This window comes from Gigantopelta aegis, chromosome 8 (genome assembly GCF_016097555.1).
Source record: "Gigantopelta aegis isolate Gae_Host chromosome 8, Gae_host_genome, whole genome shotgun sequence".
Classification (NCBI taxonomy): Eukaryota; Metazoa; Mollusca; class Gastropoda; order Neomphalida; family Peltospiridae; genus Gigantopelta; species Gigantopelta aegis.
In genome coordinates, this window is record NC_054706.1 from 24,505,630 (window position 1) to 24,532,806 (window position 27,177).

Consider the following 27,177-nt stretch of genomic DNA (forward strand, 5'->3'; position numbering starts at 1 on the left):
AACTCTTCTAAATAATATTTTTGGGAGTTATAAAACTCCAAAAGAGGAAGTGATCATTGTCTGAAAATGGGTAATCTTGCTATCAAGCTGGCAAGGAGTAAAAACACATTCTTGGGTTATAATACTATGCAAAATAATGCTCAAAATAGTTTTTAAATTATTGTTTAAAAATGGCTAATTTGTTTCGATTCAGATGCCAAGAAAAGGCGTTTAAAACCATCCAGTTTTAAAAATTCCCCCGGGGGAGCATGCCCCCTACACCTCTCGAGACATGCTTAACAACGACCCTGATCATTAGCGCATCCTACTTAAAAAATAAAAATGCTCCGACGGGCCTTAAAGCTCATTATAATAATCTTTATTAGTGCAGCTAGCGCTACAGAAAACCGCAGCTAGTCATTCAGTGTACACTTTCGTTCGTACACTGTGTTATATACACAAACGCATTCATATTAACTGCAAATATTAAAACTTTTATTAAGATGTCCTTTTAAATGGACATTCCTGAGTTTGCTGCATTGTAAAATGTTTCCGACTAATAAAATATTTCTACAATTAAACTTACATATTAAATATATTTTGTTGTTTAGAATGTCAGTGTCTGTATATTCAATGTGTTTCTGGTCGTCTTAATAGTCGTAAGAAGCCCAAATTGGACTTTGTCTTCAAATAATTTCGTACGTACGAAAAATAATATTTTAGGAAATAAAATGAAATTTATTCTAGTACAAATATTAGAACGATCTGAACGCAAATTTGTAAATGTGAAAAAAGACCTGAAATATTTTTAAAATAGCCAGGAAATCTCTAATTTGCTTTGTGTAAATGCAATAAAATGTAAACTAGTTATTATATCCAATAAGAAAGTTACCTACTTGATCAGACTGACCGGCCTCGGTGGCGTCGTGGTAGGCCATCGGTCTACAGGCTGGTAGGTACTGGGTTCGGATCCCAGTCGAGGCATGGGATTTTTAATCCAGATACCGACTCCAAACCCTGAGTGAGTGCTCCGCAAGTCTCAATGGGTAGGTGTAAACCACTTGCACCGACCAGTGATCCATAACTGGTTCAACAAAGGCAATGGTTTGTGCTATCCTGCCTGTGGGAAGCGCAAATAAAAGATCCCTTGCTGCTAATCGGAAAGAGTAGCCCATGTAGTGGCGACAGCGGGTTTCCTCTCAAAATCTGTGTGGTCCTTAACCATATGTCTGACGCCATATAACCGTAAATAAAATGTGTTGAGTGCGTCGTTAAATAAAACATTTCTTTCTTTCTTTCTGATCAGACTGATTCATAATAATTGCTTCTTATGGATCTGAGCAATTGAATTTTGTATTGTTGATTATATCAACTGCATACGATATTTTTTTCAAGAAGCATATTATGCAACTTATACGAAAAAATTGCAACATGGGCCCGCTAAAATTCTCAATTCGGCCTGACCGGGGATAAAACGCGTAGCGTATGCTGCTGTTGGAACAAACCGTTTGCGAATTTGGTGGCGCACTAACTTCCATACACGTGTCTACAGCGTTAATAGTCACTAAATATACTGTAACCGTATTTTGGGGAAATTGTTTATTACCCTAACATCAAGTACCTATGTGTGTCCCCGCCAACTTCATCATTTCCAAAGCACATCCGCTATGCTGACTTTAATCGCCGTCATGTTCACAAAAACTGGTATTTCCTCTTGTATTGAGACCCTATAAAGTGTTTAAAACAAACGATTTAAGTCTCCGGTTTGCATAACAACACCTCAGCACATTTTAAATTTGATGTTAAACACCTGTGTTTGAGAAGAAAAAAACCCAACCCCAGCCTTCATAATTTTGGCTCAAGGTTATTTTGACACTTGGTCTGAGAAGGTAAACCAACGGCCACTACACAGGCTACTCCTACCCATTACTTTAATTTCAGCATTTTAATTATTTGTTTGCACCGCCATCACAGCGTCCATTGGTATTGTTTTTGTCAGTAATTTCAGATATGCTTAGTATGAAAAGAAAATGCATCCTACATACATATCGCATCTTATAAAATAGATACCCAACTCAGGGGCGTAGGCTAGGAGGGTTCGGGGGGATTGCTTCTTTTCATACAACATAACAAATCACCCTAACAGCGGCCTTTTTTGCAGCCCTGTTGCTGTTGAACAGCTGACGGAACCCAGTGTGGTATTTGGACTTGATGTTGATGCGTGTCTGTCGCAGTTGACTGCTCTTCACCTACAGGGCTTCTGGGATTTTTATAAAACCCACTAGCCGTAAAAGTAACACATACACGCGCGCGCGCGCGCACACACACACTCACACACACACACACACAGTAAAGTGTGGGTATAATTATTACTTGTAGCCTAAACATCTCTTATCCGAAACAAGTCTGCCAAGCGAGCGTGTGTTCAGCACTGCTGGGGATGTGGTAACAGCACAGAGAACTGCACTTTCCTGTGAAAATATGGGCATGTTAGTGTTCCTTAAAAAGACAAAAGACACACTCATGATTAATCCGTTTTTACTTTAAATAAATAAATAAATAAATACTGTTCTTCCTTTCTGCAAAACCTTTTCACTTTTGTATTCATGGATGTACCGGGTTACCGTTTACATTTGCGGATCCAGAGGAGGTCATACGGGTTCTGTGACCCCACCCTCGCCCGTTTAATGTGCACCTGTTGATGACTTAAAAACCTCGGCCTCCGTAGTGTCGTAGTTAAGCCATCGGACATAAGGCTGGTAGGTACAGGGTTCGCAGCCCGGTACCGGCTCCCACCCAGAGCGAGTTTTGACGAGTTAATGGATAGGTGTAAGACCTCTACACCCTCCTCTCTATCACTAACCACTAACAATTAACATCTAGCCCACTGTCCTGGACAGACAGCCCAGATAGCTGAGGTATGTGCCCAGGTCAGCGTGCTTGAACATTAATTGGATATCAGCACGAACATAATTCATTTACAACCTGTCTTTTAAAAAACAACATACAGCACCACAACCACCACCCCCTTCCCCCCAAAAACAACAACAAAACAAAACAACAACAACAAAAAACCCAACAACAACAAGAACAACACATAAACAACTATTACATATAATTCCATTTACAGATATTTATTTCCTTAAAATATTTGACAAGCCACATGATGGACAAATAGTTTTATTTGAACATTGCCAAAACAGAATAGAACTGCAAAATTTGATTAAAAATTATTTGATGAGGTGTGCAATTTTCAATATCCATCGAGAAAATAAAATTAAATATCATTCACCACACAAAATATATATCAGAATTGGGAAAAGAAAACAATAAAAAAAACAAAAAAAACAAAAACAAGAACTACCGCTATATACTGTCCGGGGGTAGATCCAGGGGATCAAACACCCCTCCGTAAGAACACCCCCAACCCTCAAGATTTTTTTTTTTTTTTTTTCAAATGCACATTTCTGGATGAAATGTATCTGGACCAATATATTTTAATAACTTTTCTCCCACTTATCCAGTTCACAAATTAAGGCAGCAGTATTTCATAACTGGAAGAAGAGCGATGAGGATCGCTAACATCGTCCCGCCATTCCTGCTGGAGGAATTACACAACGGGTCTTTGCAATGGCAGTATTTGAAGTAGCGCCCACTGTTATCTGCAGTGCTCCCTTGCACACACTTGCTGGGGTAGGTGACAGAACAGCCCCGAATGATTCGGACTTCTTCTTTACCATCTGGAAAAGAGGGGGAGAACAATTGCTAGCTAAATACCCGACCGTTACCCCAACACCCCACCCGACACATCCCACTCCACACATCCCACTCCCCCATAGGTTAAGTTTAGTTTTTGGGTTAAAGTTAGGGTAAGGGTTAGGTTTAGAGTTTAGGGTTAGTTTTAAAGTTTAGGGTTAGGGCAAGGATTAGTTTTAAGATAGGGTAAGGGTTAGTTTTAAGGTTAGGGTTAGGGTAAGGGTTATTTTTAAGATTACGGTAAGGGTTAGTTTTAAGATAGGGTAAGGGTTAGTTTTAAGTTTAGGGTAAGGGTTATTTTTAAGATAGGGTAAGGGTTAGTTTTAAGATTTGGGTTAGGGCAAGGGTTAGATTTAAGATAGGGTAAGGGTTAGTTTTAAGTTTAGGGTTAGGGTAAGGGTTAGTTTTAAGCTTAGGGTAAGGGTTTGTTTTAAGTTTAGGGTAAGGGTTAGTTTTAATGTTAGGATAAGGGTTAGTTTTAAGGTTAGGGTTAGGGTTAGTTTTAAGATTAGGGTAAGGGTTACTTTTAAGATTAGAGTTAGGGTTAGTTTTAAGGTTAGGGTAAGGGTTAGTTTTAAGGTTAGGGGTAAGGGTTAGTTTTAAGGTTAGGGTTAGGCTGATATTTTCCTCTTTATATCAATACGGGCTGGGACGTAGCTCAGTGGTACAGCGCTCGCCTTATGCGCGATCGGTCTAGGATCAATTCCCTTCGGTGGGCACATTGGGCTATTTCTCGTTCCAGACAGCGCTCCACAACTGGTGTAACAAAGGCTGTGGTATGTACTATCCTGTCTGTGGGATGGTGCATATAAAAGATCCATTGCTGCTAATCGAAAAGAGTAGCCCATGAAGTGGCGACAGCGAGTTTCCTATCTCAATATCTGTGTGGTCCTTAACCATATGTCCGACGACATATAACCGTAAACAGAATTTGTTGAGTGCATCGTTAAATAAAACATTTCCTTTCTTATATCAATATAATGGGGTGTAACTGACGGATATCTTTCCCACTTGTTTACATAATACAAGGTCAGAATATCATCAATTACCGTTCAACAAAAAGATATTAGCAGAGACGGATCCAAGCTTGTATTAAGGGGGTGGGGTTCATAACATTCTAAAAAGGGCAATTTGAGTTTGCCAAAGGTAACCGACTCGTGCACCCACAGGGAGCGATCACGGTAGTAGGGGTTCTGGAACATGGTCTGAAAAACCCCCATCTGGAATAAAGTTGCACAGAGACGCATTTTAAGGGCAATTTAGTGTTGTATATTGTGGATGATGAATTTAAGAAAACTGATAAGGCTAGCGATTAAAACGGCACTTTAAATGGGTGGAAGAGGGGGCCACGAGTATTGCGTTAACAAAACCCACTTGCGTCGGGCTAACGGATTTATTGAATTCTGCCCTCTCCCTCCCACTATGGGTCCACCATTGCTTAACAGTAGCTTGTCACTAGCCAGCGGATTTGTTGAAGACTGCCATGTGACCCCCCCCCCCCCACACACACACACACACATGTTTAACATTATTATCGTTGTAAATACTTAGTACAGTCAAACCTGTCCTAGCAACCACCTGTGATCAGCGGTCACCTGCCTTAGGCGGCCACTGTTTCCCTCCCAAACGATTTATAATGTAAATGCACCCGTAATAAGCGGTCACCTGTCTAACGCGGCCAGCGGCCACATAAACCGCTGATCCCAAATCGCTAAAATACGTGTATTAAACGGCCACAGTAAATGTTTTCTATTATATAAAAGGGACATTTTAACAATTTAGCGATAAGGTGCAGCACACAACCGATCTTTACACGTTAATACTAGTACCCATTCAGTCCCGACATCTCTACTGTGTATCAATTAAGGAAGTATGACTATGGAAAGCATCTAATTCCCTCTGAGCAGGCTACGCTTGACATTTGTAGATCCACTTACTATGACAATACACCGCACGAAGTACGAATTAAATAATTAAATGGAAAAAGAAAACCAGCGTGTTGAGAACGGTTAATTTAATACATTCCATTTGAATTATTTCTGAAGGAGACGGCATATGTCAAAAGTTGATTTGTAGTCAACTGTGAAGCACAAATCCGTTAATTAGCAGTACAAACGGTAAAAACAAGAAACAACAACACGTTTTAAAGACTATAAATGTGTCCACCTGTAATCAGCGGCCACCTGTCTTAAGCGGTCACTTTTATCTACTCCCTTGTGTGACCACTTAAGACAGGTTTGACTGTATATTTACATCTGAAACATTTGTAAACCACTAACAAAGATGTCAAATGAAAGTGAATTAAGTGAGTTGATGACTTACTAGGAAGTGTACAAACTACGGTCAAAGTGTATCAGGGATCGAAATTGCGGACTATAAAGCGTGAAAAGCAATCCCATTTTTACACCAAGCAAGTTAAATAGAAATCCACCTGCTTTAACTACAACGATTTTATTACATACCTATTCAATCTTACTATAGTGATAAAGACATTTTCAAACCGTGTGGTAAATTTATCTTGTATCACACATATGTGCGATCTGAACCGCAACTTGTAAATGGGGAATTCCCTTTTTATTTTTACTGGCGTTAGCGCCTTGTTATCACTGACTGTCACGGGGATCCTATAATACCCGTAACTGAATAAAACACGATTATCCAAATATCTCTATCTCTAATTACAACTCTATTCCTAACTGGTTAATTTTTAATTAACCCTTAAATACTCATTCAGTAACCTTGTAATACAGAATTAATACTGGTACCTATCACAATAAAGACATTAACCTACAGTTTACCTAGGTCCTCTAGGATGACCGGCTAAGCTTTATCTTACCAAATACTCGTATAAAAATATTAGAACTGTGAAGCCGACAATTTACTTCGTCAGATTACCGGAGACACTGTCTAAGGAATATTGGTATAATACAGTATTAAAATATTTAAAGTCACATCAATCACATCAAGGTTATACAACAGAGCAGAAATAAATATATTTACCAAGTCCGGTCTGAACTAATATATTTCGTTCAGTTGGACCACGTCCGTTACCCTGGATACTTCCAATGTTTTTCTCTGATATATCTAAAATCCTATCTATTTATTCAAAAATCTCAGACTAGTCCGGAGACAGCGAATATCGCCTAGGGGCACAACGCGGTACCTCACCTATCATGTGATAGTTCCATAACTCCCAGAGACGGTATATTTTCTTAGATGGCCAGACAGACCGTCGCCAGGTCGCTAGAAATACCCCGGTCGTAAATCGAACTACCGGAGGTATTACGTAACCACTGTGCCCACCTGATCTAAGTGCATATTGGGACGCAGGACTACCACCATCGCGCGAGGGTGTTACGTAACCAAACTGCACACGGCCCTCTAAAACAATTAACATCGCCACAGGCGAAAAGATAAGAGCATGTCCCGTCACACTGACGTCATTTCTGGGCCCGTATTTTCAAAGCGAGCTTAGCTACGACATATCGTAGCTAGTTACGAGCAAAATACGAATGTCGTAGATTTAAGATACGACAGATTTTCGATGGTATCGTAAAGTTCTCTTAGTGTGTCATGATTTACGATATTTGTCGTAAACAAAAATGGGAACTCTCATTAAATGGATAGAAAAGATGAGGTATTTCCGCGTGACGTCATCAAGGAAATTCCCTCTAAACTTCATCTCGGTACAGCTGACTTGGCAGAATGGATATTATGCAAGCGTCCGAACCCCCGACAAAGAGGCCCCGTAAGGAAACCTGGGTTCCACAGAATTGGAAATTTTAATTTCGGATGTGGGGAAGACGTCCAATATTGTGTTCTCTTCTTAATGCCCGGCGCAGACGAGCGTTTTTTAACGCATGCGTCTTGCGTTAAAAAACGCATCCGTACGAACGCAGTAAAAACGCATCGTGTGCGACCCCCTCTGCGTTGCGTTTTTTTTTAGCGTTGCGTCGATTTTTCAAATATCAAACATGTTTGATGTTAGAGTCACAAACGCATCCGTCTCCTGTCGCATCCGTCTAAAAACGCAGGTGTGCGCCTACTTGCGTCTGCGTTGCGTTCACATTTTTATATTGATTTGTTTATTGTATATATCAATACATGTTTACTCATATTATTATGCACATATCCTAAAAAATCACTTGGTTATTATTTTGCACCATCAACTCAGTTTGCACTCAGCTATTTACCTGTGTGGGCCCTATGTGGGATTGGGTGTATATGTATATCTATAATAATTATACCATTATAAAATACACACATATTAAAAACAAATAATACATGAAAAAAATATATACTAGTATCATGTTTAATTTTATTTTAGAGAAAAAAAATAACAACACGTATAAGATCATTGCGTCATAGATACGTAAAAATGTTAAAGCCTTCACCAAGTGGAAGTACAGGGGAAAAAAACACTCCTAAAAAACGTTGGATATTGGATAAATGAGCTTTTCTTCAGCCGCATGTGACATCTCTGAGGCCTACGTCTACAAATTTGCAGTGATTCAGTGATGAATAGAACTGTGAAAACAGACCCGACCATTAAAAATGACTAACATGTAAATGTTTCAACACAAATAATTTCCAACTGCTCATATTTGAAACAAAGACTAGGCATGTGTAATTAATGACATTTCTAAATAGATGAAAATAAAAAATATAAATGATTGCATTCATTGTACTATGCCTAATAATAATAATTAAAACAAACAATTGTGAAATAACAAAGATTTTTATCGTAATAGTATATTATACATAATGTTTTAAATAAAGTTTATTATATTTTAAAATGTATTAATAAGTTACATTTAATCTTTGTTATTTTTTCTAGAGTAAAGTATAAATAAATTAATTAATAAAAGAAATCATCAGTGGATCGCAGGAACGCATCGCAGGTAGGCGCGCACGAGACGCATCCGTCTGCGTGGAGTCTGCGTTTTTTTAACGCAGACGCATGCGTTAAAAAACGCTCGTCTGCGCCGGGCATTAGGCTGCATTAGACCCAGAACACAAAGTACTATACACATAATTCAACTTTTAAAAGTATTTGATTATGAATATTTTAGACCAGTGGTAAAGCCCTCGCTGGGATCGATCGCCGTCGGTGGGTTCATTGGGCTATTTCTCGTCTTAGTAATTTTATACTTCAATAACAAAAAATCACAAATCCAAGAAGGAAAATATACAGCGAAAGAGGCCGTTCAAATATTTGTGTCAAAATTAGACACCCTCCCTACCCCTGTAACGCTAAACCATACACTCCGCAATTTTTCAAAAATTATTTTAAGTTTGGAGACCTCCCCCGTTTCCAAACAAGACATGCTATGGGTGTAATATAATTTTAAGATGCTGTTTATGTACTTATGAATAAACTTATTTTATTTGATTTGGTTTGTTTTGCGATTTGGGAAAGCGCTGAACAGTGGCGGGGGGGGGGGGGGGGGGGGGGGGCACGGGGTCATGCCATCCCACCCCTCAATCAAACCTCTTTTTTTTTAAACAATTAAATTTTATAAAATCATACATACATACATACATAGTGTGGATTTCCCTCCTCAATAATATGGGTTACCTCCATATACAAGACATGCATATCTGCGCCACTGGCGTAGCAAGGAATTTTAGGGGGGGGGGGGGGGGAGGGGGCATGTATTTCAACTATTTATAATCATCATTGTGTGTTTACATCTATATATATATAGTTTGTCCCATCCTCGTACAAAAATGTTTTTTTGTAACTAATTTCAGTTTTGGTTTTAGTTAACAAGAAAAGTAAGTGTTTTGGAAATAAATTCTTTTTTTTACTATTTTTGTGTGCAGTTTAGATAACAATCGCTTTGAAATAAATAACTTGTAGTAAATTTCATAGTATGAAAAAGGCGTTCCCTGTGGAAAAAACTATCGCTATAACTGTCTACGTTAAACACTGTTGCCGTGACAGTGTTTATGAGAAGGTAAAAAAACAAAACAACAAACAACAAACAAACAAAATATTTTAGTAATATAAAAGTGGTTTACATAATGTTGTTCAGTACACTCATCCCATGTAACGCTACATAACGTTTGTACATACATCCACCCACCCCCTCAAGCATTCACACAACATATTTTACTATCTTAATAATGCAGTATAAATATTATTTAATAAAATAATATTTTATTTATAAAAAATAATCTTTACATTTTTTATTTACCAGTAAGACATTTCAAATATTAATTTTAGAAAAGTTTCATGTCTATTTTTTGTTACTGTGAATAGTTAAAAATTGTCATTTGGGTTAACTTCAGTAATATTTCTTTTATTTGGGCTTTCCGATACATTATTTAGGTGCATATCACATTTCACACTTGTGCCTTCTTCAACAACCCTGATCAGACCCCATTATATCGATTAGAAGATTTCTGAAATAGGTAGCGTAACAATCAAAGGTCACGGACGTTACGCACAATGTTCGCTCTTACACAACAATGTTTGCGTCCCATTAAATCTCCTGTAATAAGCATAATTCGGAACGTACATTTATGTTTTATGCCTCAAATTAATTCCAAAACATTTGCCTACATGGATTTATAACTACATAACATGAATTAATTCACATTAATTATTTACACGAGACAAAACATTGCAAAACGTCAAAAACGCTATGTAAACGGGTAACATTTGCAAAAGACATTTTATACAAAAGCGCTGAAATTTCCGTTATGAACGCGGGAAAATGCTAAAAAAATGTGCCCACGATATCACCTAAAAATGACGTAACTGAAGTAACTGCTAAGTAGATGACTTTGCACACAATTAAGCAAATTATGGAAGCAAAAGATGCTCAGACAGACATGTAGACGCCTGCAAAATGTGTCAAGATTTGAGGAGAGTGAATCTGCATTAGTGTAAGCAAATTAACTGTTTTAGCATTTCTTTCTAAATAAAGTCATATTTGACATATTGTTTGCGCAAAATAATTGTATGAAAAATTAAACTGCTTTAACATTGCTACATCTCGAAATATTTGCATATGCTTGTGTCCAATGAAATGTCACAAAATCGAAAAGTATGCACTTTGCCGTAGATATGCATATCTTAAGTTCAAATATTTAATATTTAATGTTTTATTTGTCATATCTATTTCTTTATTCTAAATATAATTTTTCTTAAAATTTAGAAAAAGTACAACATGGTGATAAATTGATTTTTTTCCAGGGAAATGTCACAAAATTAATATATAGTGTGGTGGCTTAAGTCCAAATTTTGGCGATATTGTAACACGTTGGCCCAAAGCACCAAAGCTGGCAAAGTTGTACCTTGGGACCATAGAATTGTTGTGAGAAGGGGCTACGCGATTTTAGACGTCAAGGTCGGTCAAGTCAAGGTCAAAAGTCAAATTTAGACATTGTCAATAAAAACACGTTTAAAGCACTAACCTGGGCACAATTGTACTTTAAGATCATACAGAATATCTGAGATGGGGCTGCCCACTGTTAAAGGTCAAGGTCGTTTCAAGGTCAATGTCAAATTAAAACTATAGCGCATTGGTTGCCAACACATATAAATTGCTATTTCTCACTTAAGCAAAAACATGATTGGACTTTAGTGGTATTGCATTTCATTAATAATAACCTCTTGCTAACCATGACATAGAACCATCATTTGAATCCAAGATGGCCCCCAAAATGGTCGTCCAAAGAAAAATGTTAGTCAGCCGAGGGCACTGAACCTTGCAGTTCGATACCAACAATTGTTCTTTGTAGTTTTTGCATCTGTCGAAGGTGCTGATTGGGGACCTGGTGAGTACAAACTTGGCACATTTTAGCATTTTGAAATATTCAAAATGGCGTCCACGATGGCCGCCAAATCACACAACTGACAATATATTTGATACAGGTTTACAATCACCTATGACAAAACTATCGCCTATGACTGGGTTTTAAGGTCAAGGAATTCATTTTGAACTACCCCAGCTCAGACCAAGATGACAGGATATCTCAAGTCTATAAGCTATGAATGTACTGTAATGCACGAGTTTTGTGACAGATGTCAGTGCCAGTATACATGATGACATTGCTTGGGCGATCTGACGGATTCTGTCAACGATTTAAAGTAGTACACAGCTATTTACAGAAATGTCTTTGAAAGCAGTCATGCCAAAGGACCCCAACATGCAGCGAGAGGGCTAATAATAAATCAGGCAGATGCCGCGGTAACTCGTGGGGAAGCTAATATTCAGTGTGCATATGACTTGTACCAGTTTTCCTGAGCAATCTCTAGGAAGGAAAATCACATAAATTCAGACGTCGTATATTCAGATATCTTGAAAGTATCCCGAGAAATAAAGTTCAGAGTTAGGCTACAAGGTTATTCGTGAAAATCGGAAGATACATCAAGTTAGAGCAACTACGAATTCAAAGCAGCTACTTATCAGAAGCTGGACATGTTACGAATGCGACAGTGAAAGCTGAGAATGAGAATCATTCTTTAATTGAAGGAAGTGAAGAGAACAATGAAACAGATCATACCAAGCGTTGATCAACAATCACTGTTTTATCTAGAACTGAACCAGAAGAATACATGTTTAAATGTAGGGCTAAAACTAGTTTAGTTCGCACTGAAACTGACGAGTGAACTGCTACATAGAGAGCTGGGAGTGTGGTGCTGAAGGGACTGTATTTTGCAAAGGTGGGAGACTTAAAGTATAAAGTAATACGTGGAAAACAGCCAACTGTTTGACGTACAGTTTGTCATGTACATTTGCAGCAACATCAACTGTGAAAATGACAGTTTTCCGAAAGCGAAGATGAACACCAAGATGTATTGCAGTGTGTTGATATCTGTCACTTTGCTCGCTAAGACAAGTATTTGCAATGCATATGTGTACGTGTAATAAATTGAGAATAATTATACTAGTATTTATAATACATAAAGTATACAGTACAACTGAAGTTGTGTTTATTGTCAAATTAAAGTGAATAGTTTAATATACAGGTTTTAACAACGTTATAAACAGATGGCGTCATTTTGACCTTTTTGACGTTACCGTTTGAGGTACGAACATTGTGCGTAACGTCGTTGCAATACACTGTTTTAAAGTTTTGACGGCAAAATACTTCAAGTTTACAAAACTGGGGAGCTGTATCTTCGTCATGAAATAAGAAGTAGGGCGCCATATTGGTTTGTAGTCTACGACAGGTAGGAACTTACGATGTATTTACGATATTTTGGAGTTACGACAATTTCGAAAATACGCTACGACATGAACATTTTCCCGCAGTCACTTACGACGGATTTACGACATATCGTGGCTAAGATGGCTTCAAAAATATGGGCCCAGATTTACAAATTACGTCACATCGTATTTAAAACATTACACAAGGCTGCCGCAGAGTATGATTCTTAATGTAAAGTAAATCCATGAAAGGAGGACTGATTAACTGATTTAAGAAAGTGTAGCAATGATGTTAAATTAAAAACCGTTTTTGTAAAAAATAAAAGAAAGTACGTAATACATACAGCGCTTCACGTACGTTGTTCTCGCTTCCTATGCTACACGATCTCGTGGTATCATTGCGCAAAATAAACTTGTGCAATAAATAGGGAGCGAAAACAACGTATGTGAAGTTCTGCGTATATATCATCTGGTAGGCCCTATATCTCGGGATTCTGTCATATTTTAATGCCATAATGCTCTAAAATACATTTTTTCACACACTGTTCCAAACCCCATGTTGTCTTATTTCCAGAAGGCAATATTGTTTTCTTAGGACATTCTTCTATTCTAAAAATATAACAGCAGACCATATTTTACTTCCTATTTCGAGCCCTGGGGCCTACTTCACAAAAGGCTACTTCGCAAGTATTTTAGCATTGCACTGCGAGATCTCAAAGTTGCGAGACTTTAGTGAATTATGCCCCTGGACTGTATATTCATAACAGATTTTTTATTAAACTCGTTCAATGTTTCATCTCATATAGGCCATGTGACCTTCGCACGAAAATATGGGACATAACTCGGCCATTATCGCTTCAAAAAATCAACACTATCGAAGTTTACTCCCATACATCGGAAATGTTCAAAATGGTCAATGATAGCAAAGATTTTATTTAACTCCTTCCCGGCACGGAACATTTTAGGGCAAGAAGGGTACTTCGGGCTGCCGTTTACATTTGCGGATCCAGAGGAGGGTCATACGGGAGGGTCATACGGGTTCCAAAACGGGTCATACGAGAACCAAAACTGGCGGCTCAACCCTTCTGCGACGCCGCCCCCAGCCCAGCCCGAGTCGAGGAAACCTGCTACGCCGGAACCGTCGACCACCGAGAGGGACAGACTCAACACCGCGGTGTGTGAGACGCCCCGTAAAGACCCTCCATCGCCGACCACTACGTGGCCCAGACAAAACTGGCCGGTATCCCCGGTACTGCCAGTCGTCAAGCCACCGGCCCGATCAGCCGCCGTTGAAAAGAGGAAGGCCGTCACTCAGCCGATAGACCAACCTGACTAGGCCCGGCCTCCACCTTCACAAGCACCGTCCCCCTCCGACTCGGAAGCCGTCTGGAAAGTTCAGATAGGGAAAATCAGGTCCGGCTTCCTGGAGTTCGTGCAGGGGGACACCTCGGATCCGGCATCACTGATGAGCGGGCTAATGAAACCAGAACTAAAACAACTGCCTGGTGGAAGCGCTCACGAGCTACACACCATCAAATCTACAGTCGGCAAGACGGTGTTGGTACTAACTCAGCGCCGAGAAGGAGTCTACCGACAAGCGGTCCTGGTTAGAGAGATGGATAGTTAAACGAGTTATCATCATCATCAAGACGAAAAAAAGAAACACGTGATGGTATAGCCATAAAATCTGTTTATACTAGTATACAATCCAGAGTTTATTACTGCACTTTTCCCCCTGTTTTTTCAATGTTGAAATAGACCAACAAGTTCGCCTATTGGCATAAATAGTCTTGACCGATATAATTTTTTAGAATTTGTATTCTCCCGAATAACGTTATAAAAGGCGAAGTGTAACTGGTCGATATTATAAATTGTTATTTATAGATGAAATGTCACCTGGACATAGGAGTCCAGGCAATGCTGTTAGATCTACTGGTGAGACCAGTAGAGCTAATTTTAATCAGATTGCTTGGGCAGGTAAGTGTTTCGACCCCCAATACTCTCCCCCTTCACCCGTTTCCTCTTTAAGATTTTATGTCAAAATTACCAAACGTTTAACATCCAATAGCCGATGATTAATAAATCAGTATGCTCTAACATTTATGTCGTTAAACAAAACAAACTAACTTTACCCTTTCCATACTAAATCATATTTATTTGAATTTGTTGATTATAACACTCGTAAAATTAAGAAGTGAAAACGTCCAATGTCTGCTTTAGTATATTTTATATAAAAAAATATATATACATGCTCAATGTGGTATACAAACTAAACTTTGAAAGTTTTACTAACACTTTATAAAATATTAATTCTCAAATAGGAAGGTACGATTGTCAATAATACGTTGGCAAGACGAAACCGGTTTTAACGAAATACTCTAGTACCGTATTCTCAACCGAACGTTCTTCGTACAATTTCAAATTCGCAAACGCACGTGTTAACTAAAACTGACAACAAGCTGTCGTTTGTGCTTTGCCGAGAAATGGCGGCACAGGCGGTCAATCGAGCGTATATTTTTGACGATCTCCGTTGATAGCGAACACACACAAGTTTTTAAAAGTGCATTTGAGCTTGTATTTCATATTTGTACATGATGTTATAATATGGTAACCAGAGACTGTAACTTTAAAAAGTATTGTTGGACAAACACTTGTGACAATGGCTTCTAAATAAGGAATCTCTATTAAAGGGACACACCCTAGTTACGGCTAGTTGTTAACCATTACTGCGTTGTTTTTCGCTATTAAACCCATTTTTTCACAAATAAAATTGCACTTTACTTACATTTTATTATTTAGAATACACATTTCCATTCACCTGAAGTGCTTTTTGGTAATCCTGGTAATCCTGATGTTTGTAAAACCACGAAATGCATTTTTTGTATTTCTTAAAATGCCTCGCGCACTCGAGAAAAAACCGTTGAGCAAGCGAGGTCCAATCTATTTTTAGAGGGAATCTTCCTGTGTAAACGTCACAGACGTTGGTATACCACGTGACCGTTATCATTTTGGTTCGGTTTGTTTTCTCGTGCACGGTTCGCGCAATCAACATCCGATTTGTTGTCGTTTACTTGTTGTTCATTTGTGAGATTTTTCTTCACAGTTCGTGAAAATTTTCAGTAACAATAAAGTTCAGACAAGTAAGTGTCTCAATACAAAATGTTACAAACCCTTAAAACCAATAATTTTGCTAAGTCTTACATGATCTGGAGAGGGGATACAACCAGGACAGAACAGTTGGAACATGTCCAGGAGAGGTGAAAGGAACGCACCCCTTGTCTGTGAAATTTGTCGTGCTGTAGGCATTGTTGTGCTTCGAGCGACATCTACCGGTGACATCAGAATACTAACTTTCAAAATTATTTCAAACAATTGGGACATGGGGATTCCCATGGTATTTATCGATATAAAACCTGCGTTTTCACTCCATTTGATAAAAACGTGATCTAAGTGTGTTACAGGTTTGTAGATTAACCAAATTGTAATTTATTTTCGCTGGATGGAACTAGGGTGTGCGGCTTTAAACAAATACGAAAACTAACCACAAATGACAACACATTTGAAACTTCACTTTTTTTCATTTTATTATGGATGTCCATTATATTTGCACCATTAAAGATAAATTAAAAACAACATAGTAATGTGTGTTGAATCGAACAACTTGCTAGATCCCGTATAGGTTCCGTCTTCTCAAACTGTTTCAATAATGAAGTGGGGGTGGGGGGTGGGGGGTGGGGGGCTAGTGATTTTTCCTGGGGACTAATAACTTTCCTCAGGTACTAGTCCCCCGGGCCAGTGAAAATAATTCCTAATTTCTACCACTGTATTATAAATACTAACACTCTTTCACACCTTGGAAGAAAGTTAACCGTTTGGGGACCAGTGATCTTTTATTAGCTTCCAGGACATCCGGGCTACTTTGTCTGATCTTTGTTCAAAAAAGTGCCGCCGATCAGGCCCACGACTGGTGGCTGGCTATAAAAGGGAGTACGGGGTTGAAATCGAGTAACGAGCTACTCTTGGCATACTAAGTTCCAAAAAATATATATCTCCCCCTCTCTATTTAGACGGACCGTTAAAAAATGCGCTAAATTTCTATCATTCAAATTGCGCACCCTTTTCTCTTTGGCTTAGTCCTACGGGACATTCCAAATTCCATAACACCCCCCCCCCCCCCCCCCCACACACACACACACACACACACACACACACACACACACCACCACCCATCTGCTACCGAGTACAGGCGGTCCCCTCTCCCACCCAACCGAACCCTTTCTTGTCTTTGGGCTAAAACAGTTTGCTCTGAATGTGCACGTTAAACCTTATGAACCGACCTGACCTGAAATCGAGGAGTCCAGTCAATGTAATTATCGTGACAAGATGTAAGTGTCTTGGCACCATTGGTGTCGGTTACCGATATTTGTCACGTGGGGAATATCACCTTGGATAGTTTTGTGTTGTGTTGTGTGGGAGATGGAGATGGAGATAGTTTGACAGTGGGGCATGTTAAGATTTTTTTTTCTTTTTGCTCAGAGATGGTGTTTGTGTGGTGTAAGCTTTCTTTTGCTAGGGGCTAAGTATCACTTTAAAATATTTAATGATACTACATTTATTATAATTGTAGAACTAACTGTTAGGGGATATCTACTCTCGTGTAATAATTCACCTGGTGATAGTCGAGATTCGGCCTTAGACTTAAGGTGAAGATGATTATTATTATTATTGACATAATCCAAGTTGACCGGCCTCGGTGGCGTCGTTGTTAGGCCATCGGTCAACAGGCTGGTGGGTACTGGGTTCGGATCCCAGTCGAGGCATGGGATTTTTAATCCAGATACCGACTCCAAACCCTGAGTGAGTGCTCCGCAAGGCTCAGTGGGTAGGTGTAAACCACTTGCACCGACCAGTGATCCATAACTGGTTCAACGAAGGCCATGGTTTGTGCTATCCTGCCTGTGGGAAGCGCAAATAAAATATCCCTTGCTGATAATCGGAAAGAGTAGCCCATGAAGTGGCGACAGCGGGTTTCCTCTCAAAATATGTGTCTGACGCCATATAACCGTAAATAAAATGTGTTGAGTGCGTCGTTAAATAAAACATTTCTTTCTTTCTAATCCATTACATAGTTATATTTCTATATAGTGATCCTCGTGATAGACCATGTCCTTCACAATTTAACTATAAACGATAGTCATTATTATGTCTGATATATCGAATTTTTAGCTTCTGTTATATGGATATGTAGCCTAAATAAATAAGTGAGACATGATTAGTTGTTGGTGTTTTATTTATCTAGTGGATGAAATTAGTACCTGGACTACAGGAGATCATTTGTTTATTGAGACCTTTTTATCACTGTTATAATGCCACAAAAGCAGCTGGTAAACTCCAAGATGGAGAAACGAGCCATGGCATATTATTCCATATATATGTGAGGGCGTGGGTACCGTGACAATTGTGATCTTAACTACGATGCAGATTTATACTATTGTCTTAAATTACGAAGAAAATGTACAATAGGTTGCACTATGACACTTAAAATTCCACAGGCGACAATGTTAACAAATGTGGCTATAAAACCAAACTATGACCCATAAATGTGAATATTCCAAACCCTCCCCTAAAGTGGAACCTTACATGGCTCATTTTCTATAATATGTAACCATATATATTTTTACAACACTCCTAGTTTTGTACAACATTATAGTACTTAGTCTTACAGATGTGCAGACAGAATGTCAATGGACAGGATGTCAACGGATAAAATGTCAGAGGTCAAAATGTCAATGGAAAAAATTCAATGGACAAAGTGTCTACCATTAATGTAGTATCTGGGTTAAAATGTCAAACTGTGTGTATTTGTGTGGATTATCATGAGAAATCCTTCCTAGAGGTCAGGGTTAGGAAAATTAAGATTCTTGATCATTACAACATTTGGAGTAATTTAAGGACGCTCCATTGTTGGTTGTACGTACGCCTGATCTTGATTTAAAAAAAAAAAAAGAAGAAAAAAAAAAAGTGTTACTGGCATTAATTTCCCCATCAACCATGTTGTTCCCTTACTGAGAAAATCATCTACATATTTACTGCTGTCAAATGTATACAAGCGGTGTTTTGATTGGTCAGATAGAAGGTTATGTCAAATAAAAGGTTATACAATTAAAAGAATCTCTCTCTCTCTCTCTCTCTCTCTCTCTCTCTCTCTCTCTCTCTCTCTCTCTCTCTTCCTCTCTCCTCTCTCTCTCCTCTCTCTTCCTCTCTCTCTCTTTTTCCTACCTCTCTCTCTCTCTCTTCCTCCTCTCCTCTCTTCCTCTCCCCCTCTCTCTCTTCTCTCCCTCTCTCTCTCTCTCTCTCTCTCCTCCCCCTCTTTCTTCCTCTCCTCTCTCCCTCTCCTCGTCTCCTCTCTCTCTCCTCTCTCCTCTCTCTCTACCTCTCTCTTTCTCCTCTCTCCTCTCTCTCCTCCTCTCTCTCCTCTTCCTCTGTCTCTCTTCCTCCTCCCTCTCCTCTTCTCCTCTCTCTCTCTCTCTCCCTCTCTCTCTCTACCTCCCTCTTCTTCTTCCTCCCTCCCTCTGTCTCTCTTCCTCTCTCCTCTCTCCTCTCTATCTCTCTCTCTCTCTCTCCCTCCTCCCTCTTTCTTCCCCTCCCTCTCCCTCTGTCTCTCTTCCTCCCTCTCTTCCTCCTCTCTCTCCCTCTCTCTTTCTCCCTACCTCCCCCTCTCTCTCTCTTCCTCCCCTCTCTTCCCCTCTCTTCTCCCCTCCTCTCACTTTCTTCCTCCCTCTCCCTTCCTCCCCCTCTGCTCTCTTCTCTTCTCTTCCTCTCTCTCTCTCTCTCTCTCTCCATCTCTACCTCCCTCTTTCTTCCTCCCTCCCCCTCTGTCTCTCTTCCTCCCTCTCTTCCTCTCTCTCTCTCTCTCTCTCCTTACCTCCCTCTTTCTTCTTCCCCCCCTCCCTCCCCCTCTGTCTCTCTTCCTCTCTATCTCTCTCTATCCCCCCCCCTCCTCCCACCTCCTCTGATGTTATTTGGTTTAGGAATACCAATGGCAGGGGCCCCGTATGTATGACCGAGCTGACCTTCGCAAAATGCATGTCTGTTATGTCGCGTTCTCTTTTGACCGTCACCCAAAACATACACCCAAACCATTGCGGACGATATTGGGAATGTGTACCCTTGAAACTCGGCGGTGGTTTACGGTGAGACAATTCATGGAGGATGAGAAAGGAGACGGGTACACCTGGGGCGATTGTTGGTGTGGGTAGGCGAAGTCGACTGGAGGCTCCACGGTTGAGTACAGGTGAGCAAAGGTAGGTGATCATGAAGGAGGAATCTTGCAATCAGCCGGTGGCAGGACGTAGCCCAGGGATAAAGCGCTCTCCTGATAGCGCGGTCGGTTTCGGATCAATCCCTGTCGGTGGGCCCACCGGGCTATTTCTCGTTCCAGCCAGTTCACCACGACTGGTATATCAAAGGACGTGGTATGTGTTATACTGTCTGTGGAATCCTGTCATTGGTGGATATAAAGGATCCCTTGCTACCAAAGGAAAAATGTAGCGGGTTTCCTCTCTAAGACTATATATCAAAATTACCAAATGTTTGACAGCGTAATAAATCAATAGGCTCTATTTATTACATGTTGCATACTTACACTCCTGTCGTAATTTTCTGCACATTGTAGGCGGTGGGTTCAAACCCAGCTTGTCACAGTCGAAGGCATAGCTTTTTCTCTTTTCTTCACTTTGACTGTCAATGTTGTAACAGGCCGTTCCGTTGAGATGGGAGTTGCATACATAGCACTGTATTGCAGACCCTATAGAAAAGATATTCCGATTGTATTGGTATCACTGGTACACAAATCATCTAATGGTATCGTTAAACAATTTAACAAACTTGTCAAAATTAAACACATTTGTGAGAACGGGTCTGTCTAGCTGGATCTGTTGTAAAATCTTAGATGTCACATAATGATGTGATAAATAAAGTGTGTATTTTGCATTCGTACACGTACGCCAGTGCACCACGACTGGTACATCAAAGGCCGTGGTATGATCAGTGGTAGAAATTAGGAAATATCTTCACTGGGGACTAGTAGCTGAGGAAAGTTACTAGTCCCCAGGAAAAATCATTAGCCCCCAATATGGAATCCAGCAAGTTGTTCATATGTTGCTTGTACTTTAGCTTTAATGGTGGAAATATAATGGACATCCATAATAAAATGAATAAAAGTGAAGATTGAGTAAATGTTGTTTTTTTTGTTTTTTTTTGGCAGTCCCCCCCCCCCCCCCCCCCCCGTGTCCCCCCCCCCCCCCCCCCCCCCCCCCCCCCAAGGTGGCAGCAAAGGTTGGGGTGTTTACAAAAAATAATAGCAATTATAATATTAAATTAATTTAAGTCATAAAATTCAGGAATTATCTTTACTGTTACTGAATTATTTTATTCTGTCCTAATACACTCGGATGTCCACTGGTAAACTCGGAACTCTCCACTCGAGACGTTTGGAATCAGCTGGTTAAAATCGATCGATGCCAACATGATCTATTACAATGCGTTTAATTAAAGACTGTATTTATTAACGACGAAACGAACACAAAACACCAACACCAACACGAACATGCCTCATCTGTAATCAGAACATTACGGCAATTTTCGGAATTCGGAAACAAAAGCCGGAAAGTTCCGGATATCCGGATTTAGCTAAACCAAACGAAACTGCGATATTTTTGACTTTGTCAATGTCATGGCAAATTTTGATGAAATACATCTACAGTTTGTATATTTAACAGGTTTCATTGGCAAAATAGTCTGACTGTCCGCATCATGAATCTGGGTCACAACTGCCCAGTATTACTCGCCCGGGGGACTAGCGCCATTTAAATTGTACTCGCCTCCAGGGATTTCTACTCGCCCGGGGCGAGGGGGCGAGCGTTAGCTTCTATCCCTGGTATGTGTTATCCTGTCGATGGGATGGTGCATATAAAAGATACCTTGCTGCTAATCAAGTGGTGACAGCGGGTTTCCTCCCTCAATATCTGTGTGGTCCTTAACCATATGTCCGACGCCATATAACCGTAAATAAATTGTGTTGAGCGCGTCGTTAAAAAAACATTTCCTTCCTTCGTAAGCGTACCGTAAATTTTGTTTATAAACAAAATTCTGGACGTCAGATAAATATGTACGGTAATTTTAATGCAGGCGCGAGTGCAGACATTTATAAGGACGTGGGATGGTCTAAACTGTGGCTATCGAAGTTTATAGGGGATCGAGTCATGTTCATGCGAAACATATAATTGAAAGAACGTTTGGTTGAGTAAGGCATGGGTTTCGACCCCCAAATCGGCCCTTCCTGCACAAGCGTCTTTTTTTAATGTAAATTTAAATATTTAGTGTGGCTTTTGGCTATCTTTTCGGCACTTCAGTAATAATATCTGCACAATATATATCATAAATGGATACGTATTGTACACATATTGCTGCTGACGTGTGATATACCAGTATATCGATACAAGACACTGCGCCGCAAATACAACACCGGCAGAATTTACACCAGTTCACAGTTACTAAAATGAATTGTCCCCCACTAGAAGCAGATCGAAGTCTATAATTGAACAATGATCCATGTGCACAATTATGACACAATTTTTTCAACAGTAGTAAACCGTAATCCTATTAGTCGACTTTACGGATTCTGCTGTATTTAGTGCTATACATGGATCCGATACCCAGTTTTGTGCACAAATATTTTCAATACAAGTAAAACGTGTACAAAACAATTGGTACTTACAGGATTAATACACTGTTAGGTGAACAGGAAAAACTAACAACTGTTTTAATATAAACATAATGACATCCTAAACCATATTAGCAATGTTGTCACTTTAGGCACAAAATATGTAGCCAAATTCATATTTCTGTTGGCCAAAGAGTCAAAATAGCGGTCAGGGTTTCTGCTAGTGGGTAATATGGGTATGGCGCCATACCCACATTTTGGGCAGATTTTTGTTGTTGTTGTTTTTGGTTTTACTGTGTGATTTTCTTAAACCCAATCCTAAACTTAACCCATTTTCTTTCTGGGGCAGGCCCCCCATACACCATGTTGACTGTGATTGCATTCAATTCCATCATAGCACCGTACCCAAAAAACATTTCTGGCACAAATACTGGCGCTAGGTCTTCAAACTGGGGAAAGCGACTCGAATTAACCTTTTGGCTAACTAATAATCAAATATATTCCAAACTCAACTTTAGGTAGCATTTGTTGAACGACAGTCTAAACCCTGGGCATTTTTTGTTTAATTTTTTCTTGGGTTAAAACAGTTCCCCCTCCCCCCCAAAAAAAATAAAAATAAAATAAAAATAAAAATAACTTTTGCTTTGTAAGGAAAACCTTATGCGCACTACAAGTAAACAATTTCAATGAAAAACATGACCATGTCAGCTCCAGGTTTTTTTTTTCTTTCAGAAGATAACATTTTAATTGTCTTCATGGGCTAATCTTTTCGAATAGCAGCAAGGGATCTTTTATATGCACCATCCCAGACAGGGTAGTACATACCACATTTGGTATACAAGTCGTGGTGCACTGGCTGGAACAAGAAATAACCCAATGGGCCCACCGATGTGGATCGATTCCACGCCGACCGCCCCCACCACCGCACCCCCAACCTCAACCCCACCCCCTGAAACAATACAATCAGCTACCTTTCTCAGGACCAACTGTCCAAAGAAGAACTGCTATAAACGTGAAGCTGTTCTTTGCATTCATCACTGATCAGCGTACGGGAACTGGGCACAGTCTACTTCAACTTGAATACAACCTGAATACATACGAGGCAGCACGCCGATGACGCAGGGTAAAATGACGCAGCTCAGTTTGCTGTCTCGAGTTGCAAGTATGTAGTATGTATTAATCCTCAAAGCGGCAGATACACCTGATGATGATAATGATAAAATAGTAGTAGTAGTAGTAGTAGTAGTAGTAGTAGTAGTAGTAGTAGTAGTAGTCAGGGTTTCTGCCAGAGGGTAAAAGGGGTGCCATACCCTAATTTATTTGTAGATTTTTTATTTGTTTTTGTTTTTAAGTTAACCATTGGACAAAATTAATTACTCTTATCATTATTGTATGATTTTCTTAACCCTAAACTTAACCCATTTTTTTTCTGGGGGAGGCCTGTGGTTGCATTCAATTCCATAGCGCCATACCCACATGTATATATACTCTTCAAAAGAAGAAACGCAAAACCACATTGTCGTAACATTTGGAGAATTGATTTAATTATTGAATGGTGAGTCCGATAATGACCAAATGTTGCAAGATTGTTCACAATTCACTCTAGTCTATTGTGAGTAAGTGATAGGACACACCACCAAGGTCAAGGTTATCTGGAGTCAATACCGGGTGTGGCCTCCGCGTGTGTCGACAACTGCCTGGCACCGCCTGCCCATTGAAGCAACCAGAGTACGGATGACGTCCCGGGGGATGGTGGCCCACTCGGCCTGCAAGGCTGCTGCCAGCTCGGGCAGGGTCTGGGGCTGTGGTTGTCGCTGTCGGAGGCGTCGGTCCAACTCGTCCCATAGATGCTCAATTGGGTTCAAATCCGGTGATATCGATGGCCAAGGAAGGACATTAATGTTGTTGTTCTGTAGGAAAGCCGTTGTGAGACGTGCTGTGTGAGGCCTGGCGTTGTCATGTTGGAACATTGCGTTGGCGTTGGCCATAACTGGAACGATGTGTGGCCGGAGGATCTGGTCAATGTAGCCCTGTGCATTCAGGTTGCCCTGCACGTGGACCAGGTCAGTTCTGCCAGTGTGTGAGATGGCTGCCCACACCATGACACTACCCCCACCGAATCTGTCCACTTCCTGCACGCAGTTTGCCGCATAACGTTCACCACGACGCCTATACACGCGACATCTTCCATCATGACGTCGGAGCAGAAATCGGGACTCGTCACTGAACCACACCTGTCTCCATCGCAGTTGAGGCCATTGTCGATGAATCTGGCACCACTGCAGTCGGAGTCGACGGTGTTGTGGTGTTAAGATGACACCTCGAACTGGACGTCTGGCACGAATTCCTACCTCGCGTAGGCGGTTCCGTACGGTCTGGTCGGATATCCTGCGCAAACCTGGTATTGCTGCGGCTGTGGAGGGTGGCAGTAGTCAATCGTTCCCGAAGGTGGCGTACCCGGATGTAGCGGTCCTGCCCCGGGGGTAGTGACCCGTGGTCGACTGGATCTAGGGAGGTCACGTGTTGATCCATGTTGCTGGTAACGGTCCCACAGTCTGGAGATGGTGCTTGGGGACACATGGAATGCCCTGGCAACGGCCGTTCTGGATTCGCCTGCGTCTAGTCGGCCGATGGCATTGTTTCTCTGCGGTTCACTGAGACGTGGCATGTCCTGGATTGTCAACTGTCGGCCAGATACAGAGGCCAGGCAAGCGAACACCCTGCACTTTTATACTGTCGGTGTTCATGTTGCACGTGCAGACAACGCACGTGCAGTGGTGACATGGTTTGCACGTGGCTGCGTTTTTGCGAATATTCACATTTTGGAACTTTATTGTACAGTAGCTGCGTTTTATCGAATGTAACCGTGGGAATGTGTTTGGGACATGCAATGACCTTATATTCACAAAGCATGAACCGGTAGGAAACATATAATCGGAGTTATAACCCATTTGTACCCTTTTGCGTTTCTTCTTTTTGAAGAGTATATATATATATATATATATATATATGTATGTATGTATGTATGTGTGTGTGTGTGTGTGTGTGTGTGTGTGTGTGTGTGTGTGTGTGTGTGTGTGTGTGTGTGTACTGTTGCAAAACATTTTGGCCCTAGGCGCCCCTTCGATCCGTCACTAAGTAGTGGTACTAGTATTAGTCAGTGTTCCTGCCAGAAGGAAATGTTTGGGCATAGCGCTATGGAATTGATTGCAACCACAGATAACAGGGGGTATGGGGGCCTCCCCCAGAAAACAATGGGCTAAGTTTAGAGTTAGTGTTGAGAAAATCATACAGTAATGAAAAGAGTAATTACTCTTGTCAAAAAGTTAATTTAAAAAAATAAAATCTGCCAAACAATTTGGGTATGGCACCATACTTGTTTTACCCATTGGCAGAAACCCTGTTAGTAGTAGTAAATGTAATAGTAGTAGTACTAAAAGTAATAATAGTAGTACTAGTAGTACTGGTAGTAGTAGTACTGTAGTTAGTTGCCCGAGTACTCTTGACTGTAAGAGAGCTAGACGGACATTTGGACGGTAATAACCGTCCAAATGTTCGTCTGGGGCGGGACGTAGCACAGTGGTAAAGCATCCGCTTGATGCACGGTCGTTTTTGGATCGATCCCCGACTGGCACCACGACTTGTATGTCAAAGGCTGTGGTATGTAGGCTACTATGTGCTATCCTATCTGGGATGGTCACTGGTGCATATAAAATATCTCTTGCTACTAATAAAAATAATGTTTCTCTCTAAGACTATGTCAAAATTACCAAATATTTGATATCCAAGCCGATGATTAATATATCAATGTGCTCTAGCGGTGTCGTTTAACAATATGAACTTTAAAAACTCCGTCTAGCTCTCTTACAGTAGTACTCGGGCTACGTTCATAGTAGAAGCAGGGCTGCAAGCTACAATTTGTAGTAGTAATATAGTAGCAGTAGTAGTAGTAGTAGTAGTAGTAGTAGAAGTAGTAGTAGAAGTAGGACTGCAACACTAACCAAAGAAAAATATTGTGATTCGCACGGAAGAAAATCGCGTTTTAGGTCATCTTAATTTTTCAAATGTGAAGGGGGGGGAGGGGGGGGGGCAGGCGCATGTTCATAGGGTAGTGTTGTGGTCTTCGTTCCAAAGCGAATTGTCTTCTTCTTTTTTTTCGGGGGAGGCAGCATGACCCGACCCCGACCCCCTAAAATGTTGCTCTCCACAGTCTACACCACTTTGCACAATTTCTGCACACACGCCTGGGGAAAATAACCCCATGCCCTACATCCCGGACCGTCTAAATAGTTTGTGGACACAACGCACTTACAGTAATGTCCTCCCACGTGTCAAAAAACATGTCCGCCATCACTACAACGGAGGTGCTTTGTGTTTTCTCAATGCAATCAGAATTAACAAGTTTCTAGGTACTTACAAGTCATTCACTGGTACACTATTGTTTAATGCCACCAGATTACAGACAACCCGAAGTCAAATGGTAATCATTATTCCATTCAAGTTATCTGCACATTGCTCCTACTGCTCGGCTAAAAATGCTGACGTCATACGGGC

General features: G+C 40.4%; 1 protein-coding gene across 2 annotated transcripts; it reads right to left on the minus strand.

Annotated features, from left to right (window-relative positions):
- Positions 1-3,097: 3,097 nt before the first annotated feature.
- LOC121379206 lies at positions 3,098-27,177 on the minus strand. Of its 2 annotated transcripts, XM_041507706.1 has the most exons (4): positions 27,041-27,177; positions 23,595-23,824; positions 20,545-20,706; positions 3,098-3,719 (listed from the first exon to the last, which is right to left on the minus strand). In XM_041507706.1, exons 2-4 carry the CDS (start codon positions 23,656-23,658, stop codon positions 3,505-3,507), a joined length of 441 nt encoding a protein of 146 aa, XP_041363640.1. In that variant the 5' UTR covers positions 23,659-23,824; positions 27,041-27,177; the 3' UTR covers positions 3,098-3,504. The 2 variants fall into 2 exon arrangements, with proteins under 2 accessions (XP_041363640.1, XP_041363641.1); XM_041507707.1 differs by lacking the exon at positions 23,595-23,824 and having other exon boundaries at positions 27,041-27,164.